We start from the raw sequence: 24020 nt of genomic DNA on the forward strand, positions 1-24020 counted from the left end.
GGCACCACCTTTTAGTTTTTTTTCTCAAGTAGGGTAAATTTAAAGAGATCCACACCAAGATACATTATAAACAAACTGTCAAAAGACAAAGAGAAAACCTTCAAAACATCAGGAGAAGTGACTCATTACATACAAGGGAACATCAATTAACAATCAGTTCTCATCAGAAATCATAGATACTGGGGCGCCTGGGTGGCTCAGTCATTAAGCGTCTGCCTTCGGCTCAGGTCATGATCCCAGGGTCCTGGGATCGAGCCCCGCATCAGACTCCCTGCTCCGCGGGAGGCCTGCTTCTCCCTCTCCCACTCCCCCTGCTTGTATTCCCTCTCTCACTGTGTCTCTCTCTGTCAAATAAATAAATAAAGTCTTTAAAAGAAATCATAGATACAAGAGGCAGTGAGAGAATATACATAAGGGAAAGAATGGGGGTACCTAGCCGGTTCAGTCCTAAGAGCATGTGACTGCTGATCTCAGGGTCATGAGTTTGAGCCCCATGTTGGGTGTAAAGTCTACTAAAAAAAATAAATAAACTTTTAAAAAAATAAAGGAAGGAAGGAAAAAAATTGCCAATCAAGAATTCTTTATCTTGCTTAATTATTCTTCCAAAATGAAAAAGAAATTAAACATTCCCAGATATACAAAAGCTGAGAGAGGTTATTGCTCATAGACTAGGCATAGAAAAAAGCTATAGCAAGTCATTCGGGGGAATTGAACAGTAACTTAAAGTAATATGAGGACAGTAACTTAAAGAATATCTTTCACAAATATAGACACAAAATCCTCAATAAAACACTAGTAAACTGAATTCAGTAGCATATTAAAACTAAAATTAAAAATTTAATGTTATATACAATGACCAAGTGGGATTTATCCCAGTAATGCAAGGGCAGTTCAACATAAAATATTAATCAGGGGCACCTTGCTGGCTTAGTCAGTAGACCATTTGACTCTCGATCTCAGGGTCCAAGATCTTGAGTCCAAGCCCCACGATGGGTGTGGAGCCTACTTAAAAAAAAATTAACCAATATAATATACCATATAAATAGAATTAAGGGACAAAAACATGATCATCTTAATTGATACAGAAGAATTGACAAAATCTAACACCTTTTCATGATCTAAACACTCAGCAAACTAGGAATACAACTTCCTCAACATGATAAATGCCATAAATGAAAAACCTCCAGCTTACATCATCTTCAATGGTAAAAGACTTTAAAAACTTTCCCACTAAGAACAGGAACAAGACAAGGATATGTCCATTTTTACAATTCTACTCAACATAGTATCGGAAGTTCTAACCAGAGCAATTAGGAAAGAGAAATAAAAGCCATCCAAATTGGAAAGAAGTAGACAAATTACCCCTCTTCACAGATGGCACGATCTTATGTGTAGAAAACCCTAACTAGTCCAAACAACTCTGTTAGGGCTAATAAATTCACCAAAGGAGATGAACACAAAACCAATATGCAAAAATCAGTTACATACCTATTACACTACCAATGAAATATCAGAAAAGAAATTAAGGAAACAACTCCATTTATAATAGCATCAAAAAGAATAAAACACTTAAGAATAAATTTAACAAAAGAGGCAAAAGACTTATACACTGAAAACTATAAATAAATCATATACACTGAATAATAAATCATAAATAACTGGAAAATTCCTCTCCTGTGGTCATGGATTGAAGACTTAATATAGCTATGGTAACAATTCTACCCAAAATGACCTACAGATTGAAAGCAATCTCTGAACATCCCAATACTTTTTTTGCAGAAATGGAAAAAGCCAAGCTAAAATTCATACGGAATTTCAAGGGACCCACAATAGCCAAAGCAATTTTGAAAAAGAAGTACCACATGGAAGACTCACCCTTCCTGATTTCAAAACTTACTGTAAAACTACAGTACTCAAGACAGTATGAATTGACAGCCTGGAAACAAACCCTCACATCTCCATTGATTTTCTTTTTTTTAAATTTATATATATTTTGTTAGTCAACATACAGTGCATTATTGGTTTCTGGAGTAGAATTCAGTGATTCATCACCTACATACAACACCCAGTGCTCATCACAAGTGCCCTTCAACTGATTTTCAACAAGGGTGCTGAGAAATAATAATCTTCAACCAACACTGCTGGAGAAACTACCTATGCACAAGCCAAAGAATGAAGTTGGACCTTTATCTTATACTGTATACAAAAATTAACTCAAATGAATAAAAGACCAAAATATGAGATCTAAAACCATAAAACTCTTAGAAGAAAACAATCAAGCAAATCTGTATGACCTTGGAGTAGACAATGGTTTCTTAAATATAACGAAAAGACAAAAGAAAAAACAGACTTCCTTAAAATTAAAGCTCTTGTGCAAAGGACAATATCAAGAGAGTGAAAAAAACCATCCATAGAATGGGAGAATATATTTGCAAGTCATATAGCTGACAACAGTTTAATACCTAGAATATATAAATAACCGTTAAACCTCAACAACAAAAAGACTAAAAAAATTTAATGGGCAAAGAATATTAATAAAGGTTTCTCCAAAGAAGATATACATGACCAAAAAGCATGTATCATTAGTCAGTAGGGAAATGCACATCAAAACCACCTCATTGACGATTACTTCACATTTATTGGGTTGGCTATAATTTTTTTTTTTAAAGATTTTATTTATTTATTTGAGACAGAGAGAATGAGAGAGACAGAGAGCACATGAGAGGGGGGAGGGTCAGAGGGAGAAGCAGACTCCCTGCCGAGCAGGGAGCCCGATGCGGGACTCAATCCCGGGACTCCAGGATCATGACCTGGGCCGAAGGCAGTCGCTTAACCAACTGAGCCACCCAGGCGCCCGGGTTGGCTATAATTTTTAAGAAAAGGAAAATTAACCAGCATTGGTGAAGATATGGAGAAATTGGAACACTCATACATTGCTGGTGAGAATGTAAAATGGTGTAGCCACCTGTGAAAAACAGTTTAGTGGTTCCTCAAAAAGTTAAACATAGAATTTTCATATACCTCAGCAATTCCACTGCTAGGTATACAACCAAAAGAATTGAAAACAGGGACTCAGACACTTGTACACCAGTGCTCATAGCATCATTATTCACAATAGTCAAAAGGTAGGACCAATGCATGTGCCATACAGTGTGAGATACTAGAAGAGAGTAGGAAATGAGAATTTAAGGGTGCCTGGGTGGCTCAGTTGGTTAAGCATCTGCCTTCAGCTCAGGTCATGATCCCAGGGTCCTGAGATTGAGCCTGTCAGGCTCCCTGCAGGGAGCTTGCTTCTCCCTCTCCCAACCTGCTTGTGCTCTCCCTCTCGCTCTCTCTCTCTCAAATAAATAAATAAAATCTTTTTTTAAAAGATAAAAAAAAATAAAAAGGTTTCACTCTGGATTATAATTTTCATCCTTTTTGGTACCTCTTCAAAAAACTATTAAAAACAATACTGCCAAAGCTTGCCTTAGGGGGTGGATTTCTTAGGGGGTAGACTAGCCTTATCCTGATTATATTAAACAGTGCCTAGAAAAGTTGCTTAACTCAAAACTTATAAAATGAAGAGAAGATGTTAAGAATATACCAAATATGATGAGAATATACACTTAACACTCATGCCTAGATACTGAACTACAAATACAAAGGATTCTGACTTCAGTTGTCAGCTCTTCCTCACATGGTAACAACCATGTTCTGGTTATCAGTTGGCTTCATAACAAACTACTCTCAAACTTAGTGACTTAAAACAACAGTTTTATGCGTTAGGAATTCCAGCAAATCTTGACAGGGTGGTTCTTCTAATCCATGTGACAGGAACTGGAGTCACTTAGTGGTACGCAACTGGTAGCTTTACGTACGCATATTCCTGGTGCCCTGTAAAGGGACAACCAGAAGACTGGTCTCAATGGGACACCTTGTTCTCTGTATGAAGTCTCAAGGCTACTCTACATGGTCTCTCACCAGGGTACTGAGCCCTCTTACGTGGTGCCTCAGTCCTCCATGAAACCAAAGTGGACACTGCCAGTCCTTACTGGTTAGACCTAGAACTGGCATAGCATCACTTTCACCACTTTATTAGCTAGACAGGGACTATCCAGACCAGATTCAAGGGTAGGGGAAATAGACACCAACACTTGCTGGAGAAGAGGCAAAAAATTTGAAAGCCATCTTTAATCTTCCATAAACACAACCAAAATGGCTAAGGGGCAATCTATTCCAATTCACATCATCTCCTTTCCCACAGTCTATTCCACAGTCACTTTTGCCCCTGGGGTGTTTCCCTTATACTTTAGGACCCGTATTACTTATGGAAACCAAGTGCATGGCCTAAAACTCAGACCTTAAGATATTTTTTGAAATCTTTGATGAATAAAAGGGGTGGACAGAAGTTTCAGTCACTTCAAGGACTCCAAGAAGTTCTCTCTCTCTAAAGATTTCAGTTCAGCTTTTAGACAGAATACCCCTTCATTTTATTCTTGGGGGAAAATATGTAGTCATTATTAACTTGCATAGAGAGACTACAGACTAAAATTTCAACTATACTGCTTAATAAATTGGGTGTATCTTTAGCTGGACTACACAGAGTTAAAAAATATTTTTTAAAAGATTTTATTTATTTGACAGAGAGAGAGAGAGCACAAGCAAGGGGAGTGGCAGGCAAAGGGAGAGGGAGAAGCAGGCTCCCCGCTGAGCAGGGAGCCCGATGTGGGACTCGATCCCAGGATCCTGAGATCATGACCTGAGCTGAAGGCAGACGCTTCACCAACTGAGCCACCCAGGCACCCCCAAAAAATTTTAATATAAACTTATATTGCATTCTCTCTGAAAATTATCTTTGGATTCTAAGTAGGTATTTTTGTCCAAATATTTTCTTCCAGACAATTGGGATAAACAAAACCATGCCAAGAAGAGTATGTAGATCCGATCATTTCTTCACCTCATACTAGAATGAAGGCTGTAAAAAGCAAACGTACATGTTAAGTGTTTGGTTTTGAAGTTTAAATTGTTGTTCATGGCTGAGCGAGGACACGGTTTCTGATGTTTTATGCAACCTAAGTTTGAGTAGAAAATGCTGCTAGACTATGTATGACAGCATTCGCATTATACCTGAATAGTTCATTAGGACTGTAGAAATGAGCACGGACTTTGATTTTTGTTTTAGTTTTGTTTTTTTATTAAGAGAGATTATGAGACTTTGTGTGCAGCAATATGTCTGGTGCCCAGGGAACTAGTGTGCCATATGGCCGGAAAGACAACACATTCTGCCCACTTCCACAAAGAGCCCAGCATCTCTCTTACCCCCCAGGGAGGGGTACTTTCAGAAGATGGCACCCTAGGCACAGATGCGGGTAATCTTCTAATCTCCTGAAGGATGATAAGCCCAGTACAAGCTACAGTGAGGTGCTACTACATTACTCCAAGGGCCGTGACTACTGGCTAGAGCGGAGGGTGGAAAAGAAGAAACATATCATGGCACTTGCAAAGTGGTAATGTAAAGGGCAGGCAGATTTTTGAACACATTCACTGCTGACTTTCAAGACTCCTAGATAATGTGAGGGGAAAGTTGCTAAGGTCAAGACAGACCAATGGGAGTTGAAACAACGGTAATTTGAGCACTAAATGTTAGTATCAGGGAAGGATTTCTTTCTTTTTTTTTTTTTAAAGATTTTATTTATTTGTGAGAGAGAGAATGAGAGACAGAGAGCATGAGAGGGAAGAGGGTCAGAGGGAGAAGCAGACTCCCTGCTGAGCAGGGAGCCCGATGTGGGACTCGAGCCCGGGACTGCAGGATCATGACCTGAGCCGAAGGCAGTCACTTAACCAATTGAGCCACCCAGGCGCCCCTCTTTTTTTTTTTAAAGTAAACTCTGCCTGGGCACCTGGGTGGCTCAGTCGTTAAGCATCTGCCTTTGGCTCGGGTCATGGTCTCAGGGTCCTGGGATCGAGCCCCGCATCGGGCTCCCTGCTCGGCGGGGAGCCTGCTTCTCCCTCTCCCACTCCCCCTGCTTGTGTTCCCTCTCTTGCTGTGTCTCCCTCTGTCAAATAAATAAATAAAATCTTTAAAAAAAATAAAGTAAACTCTGCCTCCAATATGGGGCTCGAACTCACAACCCTGAGATCAAGAGTCACACGTTCTACCAACTGAGCCAGTCAGGCACCCCGGATTTCTTAAACAAGACTCGAAAAGCTTAAATCATAAAGGAAGATTGGCAAATATGAACACATTAAATCAATAAATTGTGATGATCAAAGGTCACCATAAAGGAAGTAAAACAACAAGCCACAAACTGGAGAAAGATGTCTGTAACATAGATAACCAACAAAGTATTAGTACACGATTACATTTAGAACCCCTAAAAAGAAACTAAAAAATATCCAGTATAAAAAGGTGAAACCTGAATGGCCAATAAACATATGAAAAAGTGCTTGAATTTATTAGTAACTAAAGAATTGAAAAGTAAAATCACAATGAGTTAATATATCTACCAAATTAAAGGAAAAAATAAGAGTTTTATAATATCAAGTGTTAGCAAGAATGCAATACAACCAAAGCTTTCACACATGCCTGGAAATATAAATATGTTAAATAATTTTGGAATACACAAAATTTTGTATTATCTGGAAAAGTAGAAGACATGCACACCCTACTATACAGCAATTCTATTCCCAGCTGTTTGCCCTAGAGATATCATACACGTCTAATAATATTCATAGCAACATTCTAAATGTTCATTGACAGGAAAATAGACAAATTGCGAAACGGTCATATGATGGAATATTATACAACAGTGAAAAGGAATCAAGTATAAATACATGCAACATAGAATAATCTTAGACTATCATTTAAAGTATTAAAAAAGCATGTCCCAGAAAAATACAAATAGCCTTGATGACGGAGCAGAAGGCAAACTGAAAGCAAAGCACGAGCTAACACCCCACAAACAGCCTCCCCCCCCCCCCCCCCCCCCCCCCCGCCCCTTCCGCCCTTGTGAGATATGTGTGACATTCTTCAGGCACTCCCGGCCGCCCTAGAACAAGGAAAGGGAAAAACAAGCAGTTAACCAATGGAGATCACGGTCATGCAGGACAGGAGTCTCTCAGTTTGCAACTGTCTTAATGATTTACAAGAAAAAAGCAATCTCCACAAACCTATAGACTCAATTCCCTGGAGCCATAACATCACCCTCCCCTCCATAGGATAGAAAATCTTATATAATCAGCCACCCCTCACAACCCCAGTGCAGCTCCTTCTGCCCTTGGGTAATGTCCCGGTGCTTTAATAAAACCACCTTTTTGCACCAAAGACGTCTCAAGAATTCTTTCTTGGCCATCGGCTCTGGACCCCAACACTCCAAAACCACATCAGACCACAATTTTTATGAAGCTCAAAACTTATCAAAAATTAACCAATAAATTGTTTAGAGATATCTACATTTGGTAAAGCTCCAAAGAAAGTCAAGGTAAATACAAAATGTAGAATTCAGGACAGTAGTTCCTTCTGAGACATGAACAGTGATGAGGTATCAGGGAAGAACACACTGGAATTTCGACAGTATTTCTAACTTGCTAGTTCTGTGGTAAGGTGGTGGTTTAGAGTTGTTCTATTACGATGATTAATAACTCTCATATGTCTTACATATATTCTTTTGTGCGAATCATATACTTCACAGAAAAAAAGGGAAAAAAGTTAATGTGATCACATTTTACCACAGGCTTGTGATAAAACCTAAACATACCTTGGCTAAGAGACTATTTAGAAGCCCTATTATTTTATAAAAGAAAAGCATGCTCACTTTCAGCACCATAGCATGTCATTTCGGAACAAAGACTACAGGCTAGTTCCCAAGAGGCCTCACAGGAGGGTGCTCACTACTTCTGTGAATTAACCATGGTCCTGAGTTTGGCCCTCTGCCTTGCAACCTCTGAAGTCAGATATTGCGAGCTCACCAAGAGCGAATCTACCTCTCAGCAACGCATGCATACTAATTACGCTTCCCAGACTAAGACAGACATCAAAATGCCAATTCATTTATTGACAAAGCAAAATATGATCCTCACATGGACTGGAATAATCAAGTCAACATGACGAGTGAATTTTCTCCCTGTAGACATACCACATGGAAGGCCCAATCATAACAAAAAAGGTCTTTTTTTTTAACTTTACACTGACAATTAACTGTAACAGACATCAGATTATTCATAGTTTATATGAATAGTGGATTTTTCTCCCCGTAGTTATGGTACATAGAAAGCCACATCATACTCAGAATGTTATCTGAGGAGCTTGAAATTATATAGAGGATTAATAATCAAATTAATCAAATTCTTGAAATCGCAGGGTACCTTGATATATCCATCTCATTCAAATGCTCTCAATAAGTCAAGATACTAGAAGTAAATTATCTCAGGCTTTCTTGCCTTGAGCATGCTTGGGTGGACACAGCTAACATGTAGTTCCCTAAGTCCCCTTTTTCTATGCTTACTGAATTGACTAGACCCTCTTTTTAATTGATATGGTCTTTATTTAGATATAGTAATACAATATACCACGAATTCTGGTCTTGAAGCCATCTTCTCTCAGGTGGTTATACAGATCTACCTGGACTTACATGTTGATTTCAGAGGGCAATCTGCTCCCCCTCATTTTTCCATATTCTTGGAACTCTCATTAAAGCTTTCCCCAAGTACTTATACTTTCTATTTCCTAATTAATTTATTTTTCCCTATTTCTTAATGAATTTAAAATAACTTCAGTAAAATATAAATATCCACCAAATAGTTCAATAAAGATTAAACAAATTAATGAGAAAGGGAGTTATAGTTATATCAGAAACTAAAAATGAGATCATTACTGTGATTGAGGGGTTTTTTTAAAGATTTTATTTATTTATTTGTCAGAGAGAGAGAGAGCACAAGCAGGGAGAGTGGCAGGCAGAGGGAGAAGCAGGCTCCCTGCTGAGCAAGGAGTCCAATGCAGGACTCAATCCCAGGACCCTGTGGCAGGCAGAGCTGCCCCGATATATTTGCTATATGTAAAACTCAATTGGGACGCCTGGGTGGCTCAGTCTCATTAACCGTCTGCCTTCAGTTCAGGTGGTGGTCTCAGGGGAGTCTGCTTGTCCCTCTGACCCTCCTCCCTCCCCCCCTGCCCCATTCTTGCGCACGTGTGCCCTCACTCTCTCTCTCAAATAAATAAAATCTTTAATAAATAAATAAATAAAGCAAATATATCCTGACAGCCAGGTCAGAAAGGAAAGGTAACAAGTTGTACCTCCCAAAAGAGGATATAAATATTCTTTGAGAAGTATTAGAGTCCATCTAGTAATTATTTGAGTTGGCTTTTTGTCCCCTTTATAGACAATACTACTGCTCTTCCTAAAAAAGAGGACACAACTAACCCAAGATCAGTAGACTAAACTATTCTGCTGCTTGATCAGAGCCAGCCATCTTACCTTAACTGACCCTCAAAATACTCATTGGTGACCAAGGTTGTTAAGTACCATCTAAATTTCAGAAGACAAGTTAACTGTCCCCCCACAAGGACAAAACTTGGGCCATGGCTTCCTTAGCCCCAGGCTGAGCAAACCACTGAGTTGGGTGGCCTTATATTACCTAAACCCTGAAGTAGTGAATCTTGGGTATATATCGCACACAAGCAGACTCCATAATCCTTAGGAGCCCACAGACAGTAAAAGATAAGGAATGCCCAGAGATAAAAATTTAAGAGTCAGGTGTTGTGTAAGACTGATGAATCACAGACCTGTACCCCTGAAACAAATAATACATTATATGTTAATTAAAAATTTTTTTAAATAAAATACTCAAAAAAAAAAAAAATCTGAGCGTCAATGGATAAACACCAATGCCACAGTCCTATTCATGTAACAAATGCTCCTCAGGAAACAACACACCCGAAGACGCAAACACATTTCAATAATGGGGTAATGTTTTTAATACTGAATTTATCAGAGTCCCTCCTCAGGAAATGGCACACTCAAAGGACAATTTAATAAAAAGGACTGTTTCTAATGTTGTAGGAAAAATTAAGGAAAATTAACAAAGGAAAGGGAAGCATTCCAGGACCAGGAAGAGAGACCAGGTAATTTAACACCACACTTACCTGAAGGGGCAGGGGAGGGAAGAGGAACCAGAACCTGTGGAGAACTTCAGGGAAAAGCTACCAGACAGGAGCTGAGGTACTCAGCAGAGGAACAAAGCCAATTCCACACTACCTCCGGAAGAAAGTCTGGAATAGTAGTCCCATTCTCTCTTTTCTTCCACTCTCCAGCTTCCTGTTGGTACCACCCATTGACTAAAACCAATCAAAAGCCAGAGGGAAAGGGAGCCCGTTAATGCAGTCAATGAAGACCAGCCTCACAGGGCACAAAGCAGGTGAAGAGGAGGAAAAATAATTTTCCCTTTACCCTTCTAGGTTTTTGGCTGAGACGCCCCCAACCCCCTGTAAGAAAAGACAAATGAACAGGAGAAAAACAGAGGTTTAATAGCAAATAAATTTCCCAAACACACAGGAGACCCAGGAAAACTGAATAACTCCCCAAAATGGCGCAAGCCATTAAGCACCTTAAATACCACCTCCAGTTAAAGACAAAAGAAGATGTTTAGGGGGTGGGGAGCCAGTGATGCGAGGCCACTGGGCAAAACACAGTAAACCTCAGGGTATGGTTGTTATGCAGATTTGAGTCGTTTCCACCTCCATTAATAAGAGTTTCTAGAGATAGACTCATCCCCCCTCTTCCGGAAAAGAGAGGGAGATACCCTTACAAATGGAGATTTCCCTTGTAAATGTAAATGCACCTAAAAGGGTAACTTCTACTTAGTTTGAAGAGATTCTCTGGTGACTATTCTTTTTAAAAAATAATTAGCTCTGGACAGGAGGGGGGAAGCCTGGCTGGCTCAGTCGGTAGAGCCCAAGACAAGACTCTTGATCTCAGGGTTGTGAGTTGGAGACCCACGCTGAGGGCAGTAGAGTTTACTTTAAAAAAATGTAAAAAGTAATCTGGTCAAAATCATCCTCATGCCAAAGACGCATATTTGGGGGTGACACAGTCGCTTCCACCTCACAGATAAGGAAATTATGCCTCAGAGAGATGAATTGCCTAAGGTCACACAGGTACTAAATTGCAGAGGCAAAACTTGAATTCAAGACCTCTGATTCCAAAACCCAGTTCCACTATGAAACACTGAACGCTGGAAATCCTACTCGATGAATCTCAGGTTTTCTATGCCCCTCCTTAAAGTAGAACTCCCAGAAATTAATACAGTATTCCAGAAGTGACTTATTTAACTTTTTCCCAAACTGTTACTGTACAATAGCTTAATAGCTTATACCTCCCAGGTAATATTACTACATTTCAAAGGAGTCTTGAATGCCTTAACCCAGCGTTTTTCAAATTGTGCCCTGTGGAGATGCTTCAACCACACTAGCTTTGCTTTCATCTGGTTTTTTTTCCCTTCATTTTATATTAGGATTCCAGAAAAGTTATCACACGACAAATCAGTTTATCTACTTTACAACAGGTTTGGAAACTACTACCTAAAGCTGAGGAATGATTAACAATTGATATTTTATCCACCAATTTACTTATTGCCCATAGGCCAACAGAGTAAATATTTCACTATCTTTCTATGGCCATTAAATCCTAGATTGTTTTCCCCTTTCCTCATTGGTTTGTTTCTGCTGCTTCAGCGTGCTCCTTGACTCACCTTATGAGTTGGAGTAAGACTCTGACCCAGAACAAAAAACTCTATGAGGAGCCCATTTACAAAGTAAACATGGCTTCTTTTTGCCTCTCACAATTTCTCAGAGAAGGTGGTTGTGCTAAAAATATGAGTAATGAAATCACTCTGACTGATGTCTCTGTATTCATACATGCGTTTCAGTTTACCGATATTTTCTATAGGACAAGAGTCTGTGCCTATCCAGCTTCCAGAGGGGCAGTGGACTTCCTCACAGGGTCCTCTACCCACTTTTTGGTACTTTCCCAGTTCTTAAAATAGGACTTACTTTTCCACTCTGCGCTGAAGCATGGCTTATATGATTTGATCTTAAAACTCCGGACAAGGTGGAGATCAAAAAGTAATTGTCACTAAGGATCAAAGGGATGGCAGGTTTTGGAAGAAGAACGAAAATGAAGTTCTTGACAGCTCTGCCTGAGTTCCCCACCCCCCTTTGCCGCTTTATGCAGAGAGGAAAGAAAAGAGCAAAAAAGCAGGAGAAATGAAGCAAAAAGAACTAGCGGAACAGGGGTTCTCAGGGACTAATAAACATGCAATCCAGCACTCAGACCAACTTATAATGCAGAACATATTTATATTGACAAAGCACTACAGCCAAAGGTTTACACACATGAATAAGCATATGTAACATATTGGGACATTTTCTCAAATATGCCAAGATTTAGGAAGTCTGGCAACAATCCTTTTGCTTTTTCTTATAACAGCTGCTAATTCCCTCTGTGACTTCTAACTGAAAGTTGGACAGTATAAATGTAGGAGATACTCTATTCCAAGAAATAAAGTTCAAAAATGGAGCTCTCCCTGGGTTAAATCCAATCACGCCAGACAGGTGTCCTTCTGCTTCTGTTCCTTCTGTATTCCCTCTAGAAACAGAATCATCAATGCACTCTAGGTTTTAGCCTCAGCTCTAAAATAACTTGCTGTCTGAAGCTACTTCCCCTCTCTAACTCTTAATTCCCCCTGAAGTGGGTCTACAGGATGAGATGATTTCTAAAGTTCAACACGATGCTGCCATCATTGGTTCCATAGTTCTAATGTTTAATAATTACCTAGGGCTATGAATTTACACAATTCTTCGTAATCAATCAAAAAGAGTCAAAAAGCCAATTTTATTTCCTACTGGACCCTTAGGTAGAAAGAATTTAATTTAAATGATATTTTAATAGAAACAAATATTCCCCCTCCCCCACCATCAAAGTCTGAAAAAATTTTTTAAAAGAATAAACCAAGAAAGGGTACCACTGACAATATTTAAAGAAATTCCTGTAAAATAAAAGCAAATGGGGGGCACTGGGTGGCTCAGTCGGTTAGACATCCAAGTCTTGGTCTCGGCTCAGGTCTTGATCTCAGGGTTGTGAGTTCAAGCCCTGCACTAGGCTCCATGATTAAATTAAAAAAAAAAAAAAAAGGCAAAAGGGATTAGTGAATAACCAGAGCAGATGGAACCCCATCCCCAGGACAGCAAAAGTAAGTACACTTCTTCTAAAAAGAGCCACAAGTGAAAATTTAAATAGGAGCCAATGTAACCAAAAGCAGACACTGGGCCAAGGAGCATTCACCAGTTTATTTCATTTAATAAATTGCATTCAAAACACCTGGACCAGAGATTCCACCCCCGCCAAGACATAAAAAGAACTGACAACAGTGCTTTTTGCTCCTAGGACAGAGGTTCTCAAACTTGAGTGCATCAGAATCACCTGGAGAAATTATTAAAACACAAGTTTCTGGGATTCATCTTCCAAATTCCTTATTCAGAGTGTCTGGGATGGGGCCTGAGAATCTGTACTTCCACCAAATTTTCCGGTGATGCTGAAGATACTGGTCTGGGGACCACACTAGAAGAACCACTGTCTTAGAATAAAACCCAAATATCTTATCTTTTAAAAAGAGGTCAATGTAGGGATCACTTCTAATATGGGTGTTTGAACCTGTCAGCAAAATTGCTCAGAGCTTGGAGTAATACAGTTGATGAAGGAAAGGTGAATAAAGGTAAATAAAGGAAAACTATTTCTACTCAGGAATAATATACATTAAATCACTTGAACCACACTTCCAGTAAGTCTGTCTCACTTTACTTTGGCAAATGTGGGTACCATTGTGAATGTACCAGCCTGATCCCTGGTCCGAAATGCTAGGAAACTCTGCCCATCAATACTCCACGCACACTTAGACAGAATCAAGTCAGCCATCCCTTTCAAAATGTTTACTGATAAAAAAATCTATATAACAAAGGGGGAAAACTGACTTATACTAACCAATATAATCCTTTACCCATAGATCTGAAAGGACAACTAATGATAGCCAGACATATGAGGAAAATAGCATCAAAGAAAAGAATCAAGATCAATAAAAAGATCCAAAAAACAAAACAAAACAAAAAGGATAAAGAAATAGGAGAGAGGAAAACTGAGACAAAGAAGTGATTCAGGGATAAAGACAAATTTTAAAAATTGAATATCCTCTCCTTCCCCATATGGCCACCAAGAACACTAAAAAAAAAAAAAAAAACCCAGAATGTAGAGGCGGCAAGGCTCCTCTCTTGCACAACCACACACAGCCCACCAGGGAAGGCAGCCCTCCTGGGAAGCCTTTTAGGACCTGGGGCTGCCCAGCCGCCGAAAACAGACAGCCAGACCTGGCACCCCAGTCAGCAGTGGTCATGAACACAGGACAAGCCAGAAAAAAATATTTCATATCCTTATAGCATTTTTTAAATATGGCATCCATAAAAAAGCACATTCTAATATATAAAAGAAAACCAAAGGACAAAAATGAGGTTTTTTTATATTAAAATTATGATGGCTCCAGAAATATTTTAAAAATCTATGGATATGGTGAATAATAAGGTGATGGCTGAAACTATCTACAAAATGAAGTTGAGGAAATCTCCAAGAACATAGAGGAAAAAGGAAGATGGAAATTATGAGGAAAAGAGTTAAGAGAATTGAAAGATAGACTGAGGATATCCAACAAGTATTTAAAATGAGTTCCAGGTTGGGGCGCCCGGGTGGCTTAGTAGGTTAAGTGTCTCACTTAGGCTCAGGTCATGGTCTCGGGTGTCCTGGGATCCAGCTGAGCGGGGAGACTGCTTCCCCACTCCCTCTGCCCCTCCCCTCACTCATCCTCTCTGTCTCTCTCTCTCAAATGAATAAATAAAATCTTTTTTAATAATTTTTTTAAGGATTTTATTTATTCATTTGAGAGAGAGAGACACAGCGAGAAAACACAAGCAGGGGGAGCAGGAGAGGAAGAAGCAGGCTTACTGCTGAGCAGGGAGCCCGATGCGGGGCTCAATCCCAGGAACCTGGGATCAAGACCTGAGCCAGAGGCGGATGTTTAACGACTGAGCTACCCAGGTGCCCATAATGAATAAAATCTTAAAAAAAAAAAAAATATATATATATATATATATATAATATAATGAGTTCCAGTGGGCACCTGACTGCCTCAACCAGTGGAGTGTGTGGCTCTTGATCCTAGGGTTCTAAGTTCAAGCCCCACACTAGATGGAGAGATTACTTAAATAAATAAATTTTTTAAAAAGGAAATAAATAAAATGAGTTCCAGAATGAAAGAATAGAGGCAATGAAACAAGAAGAACAGAAGGAAACCGCTGAACTTTTTAAAACAACACTTTATCTTGAAAGATGTCACCAAGTATTACTTAAAGCAGGAAAAGTAGACACAGCGTCTTGAAATTTCAGAAAGCCAATATGAAAGAGAAGAAACAATATAAAAAGAAAGAAAAAGTTATCAAAAGAAATAAGATCCAGATCAATACGTACAGAGGTCTTGTGTCCAAATCAATATGTACAGAGGTCTTGTGTCCTTTTATATCCTGACTAGAAGCATAATTTTTCATGTATTTAAGAAGTTTTAAAGATCAAAACCCATACTTAATGTCATAAATAGATGAATTCTCCTCAAACTGATCTATAGAGTCAATGCAGTTTCCATTCAAAACCCAGCTGTTTGTTGAGTGAGAGTGTGAGAGTATATGTGTCTGTGTCTATGGAATTTAAAATTTTGATGATTGGGGGGTTGTGAGTTCCAGCCCTACATTGGGTGTAGAGATTACTTCAAAATAAATAAATAAATGAATAAATAAAATTCTGCTACTAAAATGTATTTATTAATATAACAATATAATAATGTGATATTAATATTAGTATATAATTATATAATGTTAATAACTATTATTCACATATTGTTATTTACAATAAATATTGATGTGATATACTGGTATAATATCAATAGTATTACATAATATTATATATAATTATATAATGTTAATAAGTAAGATTAACATATTAAAGATAAAGAGAGGAAAAAATAAAAAATAAAGATAAAGAAAGGAAAAATTAATAGACACAGACATTGTTAAAATGTCTGTGTTGCCCAGAGCAATCTATACCTTCAACGCCATCCTGATCAAAATTCCAATGACATTTTTCAAAGTGCTGGAACAATCCTAAAATTTGTATGGAATCAGAAAAGACCCCAAATCACCAAGGAAATGTTGAAAAAGAAAAACAAAGCTGGGGGCATCACGTTTACTGATTTCAAGCTATATCACAAAGCTATGATCACCAAGACAGCATGGTCCTGGCACAAAAACAGACATACAGGCCAATGGAACAGAATAGAGAGCCCAGATATGGACCCTCAGTTCTCCGGTCAAATAATCTTCGACAAAGCAGGAAAAAATATGCAATGGAAAAAAGACAGTCTCTTGAGGCACCTGGGTGGCTCAGCCTTTGGGCATCTGCCTTCGGCTCAGGTCGTGACCCCAGGGTCCTGGGATCAAGCCCCACATCGGGCTCCCTGCTCCGCGGGGAGCCTGCTTTTCCCTCTCCCACTCCCCCTGCTTGTGTTCCCTCTCTTGCTCTGTCTCTCTCTGTCAAATAAATAAATAAAATAAAATAAAATAAAAAAGACAGTCTCTTCAATAAATGCTGCTGGGAAAATTGGGCAGCCACATGCAGAAGAATGAAACTAGACCATTCTCTAACACCATACACAAAGATGAACTCAGAATGGATGAAAGACCTCAATGTGAGACAGGAATCCATCAAAATCCTAGACAAGAACATAGGCAGTAACTTCTTCGACATAGGCCACAGCAACTTCTTTCAAGATACAACTCCAAAAGCAAGTGAAACAAAAGCAAAAATGAACTTTTGGGACTTTATCAAGATAAAAAGCTTCTGCACAGCAAAGGAAACAGTCCACAAAACAAAGAGGCATCCCACAGAATGGGAGAAGATATTTGCAAATGACACTACAGACAAAGGGCTGGTATCCAAGATCTATAAAGAACTTCTCAAACTCAACACACAAAAATCAAATAATCAAGTCAAAAAATGGGCAGAAGACATGAACAGACACTTCTCCAAAGAAGACATACAAATGGCTAACAGACAAATAAAAAAATGTTCATCATCATTAGCCATCAGGGAAATTCAAATCAAAACCACATTGAGATACCACTTTATACCAGTTAGAATGACAAAAATTGACAAGGCAAGAAACAACAAATGTTGGAGAGGTTGTGGAGAAAGGGGAACCCTCTTATACTCTTGGTGGGAATGCAAGTTGGTACAGCCACTTTGGAAAACAGTGTGGAGGTTCCTCAAAAAATTAAAAATAGAGCTACCCTATGACCCAGCAATTGCACTACTGGGTATTTACCCCAAAGATACAGATGTAATGAAAAGAAGAGCCATATGCACTCCAATGTTCATAGCAGCAATGTCCACAATAGCCAAACTGTGGACAGAGCCGAGATGCCCTTCAACAGACAAATGGATAAAGAAGATGTGGTCCATATATACAATGGAATATTACTCAGCCATCAGAAAAGATGAATACCCAACTTTTGCATCAACATGGATGGGACTGGAGGAGATTATGCTGAGTGAAATAAGTCAAGCAGAGAAAGTCAATTATCATATGGTTTCACTTATTTGTGGAACATAAGGAATAGCATGAAGGACATTAGGGAAGAAAGGGAAAAATGAAGTGGGGGAAATCGGAGGGGGAGATGAACCATGAGAGACTATGGACTCCGAGAAACTGAGGGTTTTAGAGGGGAGGGGGGTGGGGGGATGGGTTAGCCCAGTGATGGGTATTAAGGAGGGCACGTATTGCATGGAGCACTGGGTGTTACATGCAAACAATGAATCATGGAACACTACATCAAAAACTAATGATATGGGCGCCTGGGTGGCTCAGTTGGTTAAGCGACTGCCTTCGGCTCAGGTCATGATCCTGGAGTCCCTGGATCGAGTCCCGCATCAGGCTCCCTGCTTGGCAGGGAGTCTGCTTCTCCCTCTCCCGCTCCCCCCTCTTGTGCTCTCTCTCTCTCTCACTCTCTCAAATAAATAAATAAATAAAATCTTTAAAAAAAAAAAAAACTAATGATATACTGTATGGTGACTAATATAACATAGTAAAATAAAATAAAATTTAATAAATAAATAAATTCTGCTACTAAAATGTATTTATTAATATAACAATTAATATTATATAATAATATTGTGATATTAATATTAGTATATAATTATATAATGTTAATGACTATTATTCACATATTGTTATTTACAACAAATATTGATGTGATATATTGGTATAATATCAATAGTACTATATAATATTAAAATATAATTATATAATGTTAAGAAGTAAGATTAACATATTAAAGATAAAGAGAGAAAAAAATAAAGGAAAAATCAATAGGTCAATGGAACACACTAGAGACCCCAAAAATAAGGACCAGGCAAATCCAAACACTTGTTATTTTATAAAGGAAGAATAGTAGAGGAGTAAGAAAAAGAGGATCTCTTCAATAAATGGTGCTGGAATAAATGCGTGTCCCTAGGGGGAAAAAAATGACATTGAATCTAATGCACACCAGATAGAGAAATCAGTTCCAGTAGAAGAAAATCAGTTCCATTATAGAATATATATATTTTAAAGATTTTATTTATTTGACAGAGAGAGACACAGCAAGAGAGGGAATACAAGCAGGGGGAGTGGGAGAGGGAGAAGCAGGCTTCCCGTGGAGCAGGGAGCCCGATGCGGGGCTCGATCCCAGGACCTGGAATCATGACCTGAGCCGAAGGCAGACGCTTAACAACTGAGCCACCCAAGCGCCCCTTTTATAGAATATTTTTATGCTCAAGTTAAGGAAAGGTACCTTACAACACAAAAAGTACTTAATCATAAATTTGGGGGGGGGTGGAAGGGAATTGGAGGAAGGTGAACAAAAGATTGCAGTTATAAGATAAATAAATAGTAGGGGTATCATGTACAACATGATGATTATAGTTAACACATTGCTGTATGATATATAAGAGAGATGCTGAGAAAGTAGATCCTAAGACTTCTCATCACAAAAAGAATTTCTTTTCTTTTCTTTTTATTGTATCTACATGAGCTCATGGATGTTAACTAAACCTATTGTAGTAATCATTTCACAATATATGTAAATCAAACCATCATGCTGTACACCCCTTAAACCTAAAAAAAAAAAAATTGGCCTAACTCAAGCACCAAAATGCCATTAAATTTAGAATTATATTAAAAAGCCCCTTAAAAATTTGTGATAAAATTAGGTAAAAAAAGTACTAATCATAAAATAAAGACTCATAAATTGGATATCAAAATTAAGAATTTCTATTCATTAAAAAATACCATAAGGAAATTGGGACAATGGAAGAATACATGTGCATCTTATATTACATAAAGGAAGAGTCTACATAAAATATACACAACTCAGGGCACCTGGGTGGCTCAGTCGTTAAGCGTCTGCCTTCAGCTCAGGTCATGATCCCAGGGTCCTGGGATCAAGCCCTGGCATCGGGCTCCCTGTTCTGCGGGAGGCTTGCTTCTCCCTCTCCACACCCCCTGCTTGTGTTCCCTCTCTCACAGTGTCTCTCTCTGTCAGATAAATAAATAAAATCTTTAAAAAAAAAAAAATATATATATATATATACACAACTCGGGGCGCCTGGGTGGCTCAGTCGGTTAAGCGGCTGCCTTTGGCTCAGTTCATGATCCCAGCGTCCTGGGATGGAGTCTGGCGTCGGGCTCCCTGCTCAGCGGGGAGTCTGCTTCTCCCTCTCCCTCTGCCTGCCTCTCTGCCTACTTGTGCTCTCTCTCTATCTCTCTGTCAAATAAATAAAATCTTTAAAATATATATATATATACACAACTCCTACAAATCAATATGAAAGCTCATGAACAAGCATTTCACAGAAGAGGAAGCATAAGTTTTTAGTAAACAGAAGAAAAGATTCTTAACTCCATTAGGAAGCAGGGAAATGTAAATTAAGACCACAATGAGATACTATTTTAAACACTCAAAACAAGCAAAAATTAAGAAGTCTGACAGCTCCACATGTTGGCAAAGATGCAGATGAATAGGAACTTTGATCTACTGCAATGGAAATATAAAATTAAAAATCCGTTTTAGAAAAAAATTGGTATTAACATTTTTTTTAAGTTTTATTTATTTAAGTAAGCTCTACACCCAACGTGGGGCTCAAATTAACAACCCAGAGATCAAGAGTCGCATGCCCTTCTGACTGAGCCTGTCAGTGACCCTCAGTTTGGAATTATCTTTTAAAACTGAAAATTTGTGGGGTGACTGCCAGGCTTAGTAGAGCATGAGACTCTTGATCTGGGGGTTGTGAGCTCGAGCCCCACGATGGTTATAGAGATTGCTTAAAAATAAAATCTTTTAGGGGCGCCTGGGTGGCTCAGTCATTAAGCGTCTGCCTTCGGCTCAGGTCATGATCCCAGGGTCCTGGGATCGAGCCCCGCATCAGACTCCCTGCTCCGCGGGAAGCCTGCTTCTCCCTCTCCCACTCCCCCTGCTTGTGTTCCCTCTCTCGCTGTGTCTCTCTCTGTCAAATAAATAAAATCTTTAAAAAAATAAATAAAATAAAATAAAATAAAATCTTTTTTTAAAAATTTGAAAATTTACTCACCCTTAAACACTCTACTCAACAAACACAAAACTGCACATGGAACATTCATCAAAATAGGCTACATTCTGGATCAAAAACTAATCCTCCATTTTTTTTTTAAGATTTTATTTATTTATTTGACAGAGAGAGACAAAGCGAGAGAGGGAACACAGCAGGGGGAGTGGTACAGGGAAAAGGAGGCTTCCCGCCGAGCAGGGAGCTCAATGTGGGGCTTGATCCCAGGACTCTGGGATCATGACCTGAGCCGAAGGCAGCCGCTTAACCGACTGAGCCACCCAGGCACCCCTCCTCCATTTTTTTTTAAATTGAGATCATTTATAGTATATTTTCTGACTGAAAAGTTACTAAAGTAGAACTAATAACAAAAAAAATCAGGGAAACCCTCAAACATTTGGATATTAAACAACAAATTTCTGAATAACTCATAAAACAAAAACACATCTATCGAAATTTGTGGGATGCAGCTAAAGCAGTGTTTAGAATGAAATTTATAGCATTGAATGACTGTAATTAGAAGAAAAGTCTTAAACCAACAATGTAAACTTCACCTTAAGACAAGAAAAAAAAAATTAAATTCAATGTAGGCAGAGGAAGAAAATAAAGAAAATACAAATGTCAATGGAAACAGAAAAACAATACAAAGAATCAACAAAACCAAAAACCAGTTATTTGAAAAGGTCAATAAACCTGACTTTTAAAGACATAAATGAAGGGCGCCTGCGTGGCTCAGTCAGTTAAGCATCTGCCTTCGGCTCAGGTTGTGATCTCAGGGTCCTGGTATAGAGCCCCGCATGGGGCTCCCTGCTCAGCGGAGAGCCTGTTTCTCCCTCTCCCTCTATTGCTCCCCCTGCTTGTGTGCTCTCTCTCTGTCAAATAAATAAATAAAATGTTTTTTTTTTAAAGATTTATTTATTTATTTGAGAGAGCGAGAATGAGAGAGAGTACATGAGAGGGGGGAGGGTCAGAGGGAGAAGCAGGCTCCTCACCGAGCAGGGAGCCCGATGCGGGACTCGATCCCCGGACTCCAGGATCATGACCCGAGCCGAAGGCAGTTGCTTAACCAACTGAGCCACCCAGGCGCCCAATAAATAAAATGTTTAAAAAAAAATTTTTTTTAGGCGCTCAGTGGGCGCCTGGGTGTGCACGCAGGAAGATGGCTGAGCAGGTGCCAAAGTCTGTGCTCTTCGTGTGTCTGGGTAACATCTGTCCGTCACCCATTGCAGAAGCAGTTCTCAGAAAACTTGTAACTGAGCAAAAGCTCTCAGATCATTGGAGGATAGAAAGTGCAGCGACATCCACGTATGAAATAGGAAACCCTCCTGATTATCGAGGGCAGAGTTGCATGAAGAAGCATGATATCCCGGGGCACCTGGGTGGCTCAGTCGTTAAGCGTCTGCCTTCGGCTCAGGTCATGGTCCCAGGGTCATGGGATCGAGCCCCGCATCGGGCTCCCTGCTCGGAGGGAAGCCTGCTTCTCCTTCTCCCACTTGCCCTGCTTGTGTTCCCTCTCTTGCTGTGTCTCTGTCAAATAAATAAATAAAATCTTTAAAAAAAAAAAAAAAAGAAGCATGATATCCCCATGAATCACACTGCCCAGCAGGTTACCAAGGAAAACTTTGCCACATTTGATTATATACTATGTATGGATGAATGCAATCTGAGAGACTTGAATAGAAAAAGTAATCAAATTAAAAACTGCAAAGCTAAAATTGAACTGCTTGGGAGCTATGATCCACAAAATCAACTCATTATTGAAGACCCTTATTATGGGAATGAGTCCGACTTTGAGACTGTCTACCAGCATTGTGTGAGCTGCTGCAGGGCCTTCCTGGAGAAGGCCTGCTAATGCCACGCCCGTTCTCCCCACAGCCCCCCGCTGGGCCCCGCAGGCTCTGCTCTAAGGCCGCAACTGTTTCTTCAGTTGACCCTCGGTTTCTTACCTTAAATAATTGTAGATGGAAATCAGTTATTGTATCTGACAGACAAATAAATAAAAATGTTTCATCCAGACCAAAAAGAAAAGTTTTTTTAAAGACATAAATGAAAGGAAACAAAACCTTAAATATATAAAAAAAAAAAATCATCAGTAGCATCCTTCCTCTCCTTTCATATAAAAAAAATCAGCTTCCCAGTCCTAGAGGTCTCTCCATCTTTGTGCTCACCCCTCCACCCAAGAAAAAAAGCAATAGGAACACCCCTATTGTATACCCAGGCTAGCCTCCACATCCTTTAGTGGCTAATTATTTAATAGTCAAATCTATAGAAAAGTATACCTTTACACCATCAATCCCTCAAGACTTCCCCTTAGCACAGTGACTCTGAATTCAAGGTAAGAATGTCGTTAAGAGTAGAATTTCTGGATAAGACAGATATGAAGTGATGACTATGATGTTTATTAAATATTTTAATTTTTTTCTTTCTTTTTTTTTTAAGATTTTATTTATTTATTTGACAGAAAGAGAATACAAGCAGGGGGAGTGGCAGGGAGAAAGAGAAGCAGGCTCCCGCTGAGCAGAGCCGGATGCAGGGCTCAATCCCAGGACACTGGAACACGATCCCAGCTGAAGGCAGATGCTTAACCAACTGAGCCACCCAGGCGCCCCTAAATATTTTAATTAAAAAAAATTTTTTTAGGGGCGCCTGGGTGGCTCAGTTGGTTAAGCGACTGCCTTCAGCTCAGGTCATGATCCCAGAGTCCCGGGATCGAGTCCCGCATCGGGCTCCCTGTTCGGCGGGGAGTCTGCTTCTCCCTCTGACCCTCCCCCTTCTCGTGCTCTATCTCATTCTCTCTCTCAAATAAATAAATAAAATCTTTAAAAAAAAAAATTTTTTTAATTTAATTTATTATGTTATGTTAGTCCCCATACACTATATCATTAGTTTTTGATGTAGTTTTCCATGATTCACTGTTTTCGTATAACACCCAGTGCTCCATGCAATACGTGCCCTCCTTAATACCCATCACCAGGCTAACCCATCCCCCCTCCCCCCTCCCCTCTAGAACCCTCAGTTTGTTTCTCAGAGTCCACAGTCTCTCATGGTTCATCTCCCCGTCCGATTTCCCCCCTTCATTTTTCCCTTCCTTCTCCTAATGTCCTCCATGCTATTCCTTATGTTCCACAAATAAGTGAAACCATATGATAATTGACTTTTTAAAAAAAAAAATTTTAAGTAGGCTCCACACCCAGCGTTCAGTCCAATGCAGGGTTTGAACTCTCAACTCTGAGATCAAGACCTGAGCTGAGATAGAGAGTCGGAAGCTGAACC

General features: G+C 39.3%; 1 protein-coding gene across 2 annotated transcripts; it reads left to right on the top strand.

The window, feature by feature from the left end:
* Positions 1-21900: 21900 nt before the first annotated feature.
* LOC110576826 (low molecular weight phosphotyrosine protein phosphatase-like) lies at positions 21901-22612 on the top strand. 2 transcript variants are annotated; one of them, XM_021686040.1, is made up of 3 exons: positions 21907-22103; position 22144; positions 22321-22612. In XM_021686040.1, exons 1-3 carry the CDS (start codon positions 21907-21909, stop codon positions 22597-22599), a joined length of 477 nt encoding a protein of 158 aa, XP_021541715.1. In that variant the 3' UTR covers positions 22600-22612. The 2 variants fall into 2 exon arrangements, with proteins under 2 accessions (XP_044767751.1, XP_021541715.1); XM_044911816.1 differs by lacking the exon at position 22144 and having other exon boundaries at positions 21901-22098; positions 22315-22612.
* The last annotated feature ends 1408 nt before the right edge of the window (positions 22613-24020 follow it).

Source organism: Neomonachus schauinslandi, chromosome X, assembly GCF_002201575.2.
Source record: "Neomonachus schauinslandi chromosome X, ASM220157v2, whole genome shotgun sequence".
Lineage (NCBI taxonomy): Eukaryota > Metazoa > Chordata > Mammalia > Carnivora > Phocidae > Neomonachus > Neomonachus schauinslandi.

Excerpts from the sequence above, each read along its gene's own strand:
- LOC110576826 (XM_044911816.1), top strand. The coding sequence starts at position 21,907 with ATGGCTGAGCAGGTGCCAAAGTCTGTGCTCTTCGTGTGTCTGGGTAAC. Across the intron at positions 22,099-22,314 it reads ATCGAGGGCAGAGTTGCATG|AAGAAGCATGATATCCCCAT; the intron begins AAGAAGCATGAT and ends AAAAAAAAAAAA.